Raw genomic sequence first — 4,908 nt, 5'->3', positions numbered from 1 at the left:
TTCTCGAGCTCACCAGCAAAGAGTCTTCATCGAATACGAAAGTGGAGAGTCTCGAGTTTGTGGAACTTCTCTACGAACTTCCCTATCCTCGTCCCAGATACACCTCAAGGTGACTCTAGATCAAGGTTATATTCTTCTAGAAATGACGAAGACTCGCATATGATTGATACAACTGTGTGCACCACTTCTATGACTCACACTGAATAAACTAGGGTCTTGTTAGGTCTGACAATAAAGCTCGAGAGACGAGTTGCTCTATTCAGTCTCTCGGAACAAACTTTCCTCGTCGAGTCCATACTATTGTTGACCAACCTGATTTACTTTGTAATGCAAACCCATGATTTGCTCAATCAGATGAGATGATAGTCACAAAAAACACAGGTGATTATTCTTAAATGGATCTGAGTATTTATTGAGTATCTCTACAAATAAAAAGATTAAAATAAAGTTAGTTTAAAAATTCAAACAAGTAATTTAATATTTTATATATTAAAAATATCTAATTGACATACATTTACAATTTTTGATTTACTCAAAAATAATTTATACGATTTTTTTAAAGAAAAAAAAGAAAGAAAGAAATGAATCATCCTTGGACGATGTCGTTCGTTATTGTTTGTTGTTGCACTCTCATTCGTTCAGTGTGCGTTTTCTCTTTCACAACAACATGGACTCCACGCACAGAACTGACTCCCCGTTTCTCTCTCCCCATCTCTCTCTCTCTCTCTCTCTCTCTCTTCTTTCTCTCTCCACATCCACCACTCATCCATTCACATTCACTCCCCTCTCCATCTCCCTCTTTCTTTCACCTTTTCATTTTTCGTTTTTCTCCTTCTTCCACAACATCTTCCATTTTTCTGCTACACATTCAAAAACTTTCAATTACACCATTTCCCCCTTTATCCATTAAGATCTTGTCACTGCCACAACAATTTTCGGGTCTGTTTCGCATGAACTATATCTATCTCTCGGATGTTTTGTTTGGTTTTGCCATGTGTTGGATCTTGAAACTGTGGAGTTTTCTGTGTTTGTTTTGTTCTGCATAAGTTTTGTTGCTTTCAATTATCGATTGTTGCACCTTAATTTGGAATGTGGTCCTTTTGTTAACAATGGGAGAGGCTAAGGATTCGGTTTTGTTTGTTTGTTTTCTTGATTTATAAACAACTACTTTGCTTTAAATGGTATGAATCATAGTAATTGATTTGCATGTCTTTTAGTACTAGTGTTTCAAATTTAGATATTTTGCTTTTTCAATTACTCATCACTGGTTTCTTCTTCTGATGGTACATTCCTTTTGAATTCAGTGTTATATCTGTATTTTAGGGTCAATTTGCTTGTTATATTTTTGATTGTTTGGTGTTTTTCTTACTTGGTTTGGTTGTTTTCAATTCTAGATATGAAAATGTGTTATATGGTCTGGTTTTTTTTACTGCAGTATGTCTCTCAAGATCTGTCTAGGAGTGGAGCTTGATTTGATCATAGGTATCAAGGAATAAGAGTTTATTCTTGACACTAAGTGATAGGGTTTTTTCAAATGCTAAATTTTGTCAGGTCTAGAACTCAAGCAAGGACAACCAGACCTACAGCAATGGGAAGTAAGATTTTGTCCTTGATATTTGAAGTATTTTAGTGCATGTTTTGAATCGTGCTGAGTTTGCTGAAACCATGTGGCACTGTGATTTGTGTTTGAAAATGTAGTTTCTTATGATTTCCTCTATTTTTAGGTATGGATTATGCAGACCCAAAAAGGAAGGGCAATTTGGTTGGAAAAGTTTTTCTCGCTGCTGCATTAACGACAATATGTATTTTCATGATCAAGCGATCTCCATCGTTGTATTCCCCTAATCCGGTAATCCTCATATAGGTTTGATACCATCAAAGTGTCCATTACCTTGTGTAAACATTTGTTATGTTTGATGCATCTATAGATTACATTGTTTACTATTCTTGGTGTTAATAATTGACTTTTTACATAGGAATCAGAATCGAACTTGGAAGATGTAGGTATAATCCTGTTGTGTATTTGAAACATTTTTTCTTGACTAGAATAATCTGTCAAATTTTTATTCGATTGTGTAGGATCATACTCATAGAAGAGTCATTTGTTAGGCCTTTGAGATTTGAGATGTCATTTTTTAGTCTACGGCAGATATACTAGTCCTGTTTAGTTTCTGTCTTTGCTATCATTACTTATTGAAGGGTTATGTTTATCGATTATTCAGTTAAAAAATAAAATTGATGATCCATTTTCTTTTCAGTTATAATGTTCCTTTCCAGTTTTTGTTATCTATGCATTTAAATCTATTGTAACTTTACTCTGTTATTCGCTAATTGTTCTTTTTTATTTCGCATTTTCCTCCTTTTTTTCAGTTTGCCGTCCACGAACCTGGGATCACTCATGTTTTAGTAACAGGTGGAGCAGGCTTTATTGGCTCACATGCTACTCTTCGACTTCTGAAGGAAAATTATCGTGTCACCATAGTAGTATGTCTCTCTATTCATAAAAAGGAATGGTTCTCTAATAAAAGCCAAATGTACGTGTCAATTTGGTCGCTACAAACATGAATTTTTCTCTTTATTGCAGGACAATCTGTCACGAGGAAACTTGGGTGCCGTCAGGGTTCTTCAAGACTTATTTCCAGAACCCGGAAGGCTTCAATTTATATATGCTGACTTGGGAGACCCAAAATCGGTCATTATACTCTTTTATCACAAGAAATATTTTGCTGTTACACTTTTATTTCTATTAGTGCTGTTATAGGGAAATCTCATGATAGTTTGTTTTACTAACTCTTTATCAGGTTAATAAAATATTTCTGGAGAACAAATTTGATGCCGTCATGCACTTTGCTGCTGTTGCATACGTAGGGGAAAGCACTGTGGATCCTCTTAAGTAAGCATTTCTGGTTTGGTTTCTTTTCAGGCACTTTAATCTCTTGAAAACATTGAAATTGGCACTTTTTCCGGTTTCTAATTTTTATGTTTGTCAGGTATTATCACAATATAACTTCAAATACCTTGTTGGTATTGGAATCTATGGCTAAACATGATGTGAAGACATTGATATATTCTAGTACTTGTGCAACATACGGAGAACCCGAAAAGATGCCCATTACAGAAGTAACACCGCAGGTGGGAAATATAACATTCGTTGATAAATTTTTGTTTTCTCATTGCATCCTCGATTGGTTTATTGCTTGCGAAGGTAAAGTTTAGTGTTAGCATTGTTGTTCTATATATCAGGTCCCAATTAATCCATATGGGAAAGCCAAGAAGATGGCAGAGGATATCATTCTTGATTTTTCTAAAAATTCAGACATGGCAATAATGATTCTCAGGTTTGTATTTTACATTTGCATTTTTCCTCGGTGTTTTCGTCTTTCCTTTGTTGCTTAAGCTATAAATGATTCTTAATATAGTTGTGTTATGGGTTCATTTAAAGAACTGCATGATGCTCTTTGCTTTTTTTATCTCATTCAGTTTTTTTCTTCTCTTTAATATGGTGGCTATACTTTTGAATTAGATACTTCAATGTGATTGGATCGGACCCTGAAGGAAGATTGGGCGAGGCTCCAAGACCTGAATTGCGAGAGCAAGGTCGAATATCCGGTGCCTGCTTTGATGCAGCTCGTGGTATTATTCCTGGCTTAAAGGTATGATGATATTTTCTGAGTCATTAAAAAAAACTCATGAATGAAGTTCCTGAAACCGAGTATGTTGCCGTTACTTTGCAGGTTAGAGGAACAGACTATAAGACGCCCGATGGAACTTGCATACGAGATTATATCGATGTAACAGACCTGGTTGATGCTCATGTGAAAGCTCTCGAAAAGGCACAACCTGCTAAAGTTGGTATCTACAATGTTGGCACTGGAAAAGGTAGGTTACATAAACACTTTAGAATATGAATACAGTCCTTTGATTTTCTTAGTTGTCTCATCATGGTTATCGTTTCGGTTCTGTTTATCAGGTAGCTCAGTGAAGGAGTTTGTTGAAGCTTGCAAAAAGGCTACAGGGGTGAACATTAAAGTAGAATACCTCCCTCGTCGTCCCGGTGATTACGCCGAAGTGTATAGTAACCCAACGAAGATCAACCGTGAACTGAAATGGTCTGCACATCGCACTAATCTTGAAGAGAGTATACAAACTGCATGGAGATGGCAGAAATCTCATCACGGCGGATACGGGATTCCAAATGTATATTGAAATATTCCGAATTCTGAAATAGTAAAAGATTAGAAGCAATAGCAGCAGCATCTATGTTATATCTGCATTTTCATTTGCTATATTAGATATTAGAAAGAGAATGATATTTTTTTGTTCTTCTTTCACTTAACAGTTATTGGTATATATAGTCCATTCATTATATGTGTTATTATTGACCATATAATATGATTCAATAATATAATGCCGAGGCTTCTCCAACTTTTTATGCATGTTTTTTTCCTTGCAACTATTGCTACCTTTTGTTGTTTTTCTGCTGTCTGTCACATGCATTGTTTACAGTAATTTAATGTTGGTAAGGTACATTGGTCTTGTGCATGTGCATGCTCATGATAAAAGGACTTTTGATGTGTCTTACGTGTTGTATCTGTCGCTTTTGGTTTATAAATGTGGTCCTGTAATATGTCGTTTACTCATTGTGTGAGTACAAGCAACATTGCTTTCAATTATAAACAAACATCAAATATTGCAATAAAAACCTATATCATGGTTGGGATTAACTGCAACATTGATTGATATAAACAACTCTTCTAATATGATTCTGTACGGATCATTTACATTAAAAAAACAGCATCTGCCTCTTCCCTTAATAAGTCATGGGAGTTTAAAAATAAATTTGTTGGTAATTTGTATAGCTCTACGAATTTATCTTGTAAAAAGATAATTAATTAATTTTTAAATAGA

The 4,908-nt window shown here is 35.0% G+C and overlaps 1 protein-coding gene across 5 annotated transcripts; it reads left to right on the top strand.

Moving 5' to 3' along the window:
* Positions 1-645: 645 nt before the first annotated feature.
* On the top strand, positions 646-4,425 carry LOC127101565 (UDP-arabinose 4-epimerase 1). Of its 5 annotated transcripts, none has more exons than XM_051039012.1 (11): positions 646-939; positions 1,436-1,595; positions 1,725-1,849; positions 2,371-2,484; positions 2,585-2,692; positions 2,802-2,893; positions 2,991-3,132; positions 3,244-3,338; positions 3,524-3,653; positions 3,735-3,879; positions 3,971-4,425. In XM_051039012.1, the coding sequence occupies exons 2-11, from the start codon at positions 1,535-1,537 to the stop codon at positions 4,204-4,206; spliced, it is 1,248 nt and encodes a 415-aa protein (XP_050894969.1). In that variant the 5' UTR covers positions 646-939; positions 1,436-1,534; the 3' UTR covers positions 4,207-4,425. The 5 variants fall into 5 exon arrangements, with proteins under 5 accessions (XP_050894969.1, XP_050894968.1, XP_050894972.1 ...); XM_051039011.1 differs by having other exon boundaries at positions 3,735-3,883; positions 3,975-4,425; XM_051039015.1 differs by having other exon boundaries at positions 660-939; positions 1,552-1,595; positions 3,735-3,883; positions 3,975-4,425.
* The last annotated feature ends 483 nt before the right edge of the window (positions 4,426-4,908 follow it).

The sequence above is a fragment of the Lathyrus oleraceus genome, chromosome 7, assembly GCF_024323335.1.
Source record: "Lathyrus oleraceus cultivar Zhongwan6 chromosome 7, CAAS_Psat_ZW6_1.0, whole genome shotgun sequence".
NCBI lineage: Eukaryota > Viridiplantae > Streptophyta > Magnoliopsida > Fabales > Fabaceae > Lathyrus > Lathyrus oleraceus.
This window is presented reverse-complemented; position numbering and strand designations above follow the sequence as displayed.

What these genes read in the sequence shown, in the direction of transcription:
- LOC127101565 (XM_051039012.1), top strand. Translation starts at nt 1,535, where the DNA reads ATGCTAAATTTTGTCAGGTCTAGAACTCAAGCAAGGACAACCAGACCT. An exon ending in CAGACCTACAGCAATGGGAA is followed by an intron (nt 1,596 to 1,724) that starts GTAAGATTTTGT and finishes CTCTATTTTTAG; the next exon opens with GTATGGATTATGCAGACCCA. An exon ending in TTACAGAAGTAACACCGCAG is followed by an intron (nt 3,133 to 3,243) that starts GTGGGAAATATA and finishes TCTATATATCAG; the next exon opens with GTCCCAATTAATCCATATGG.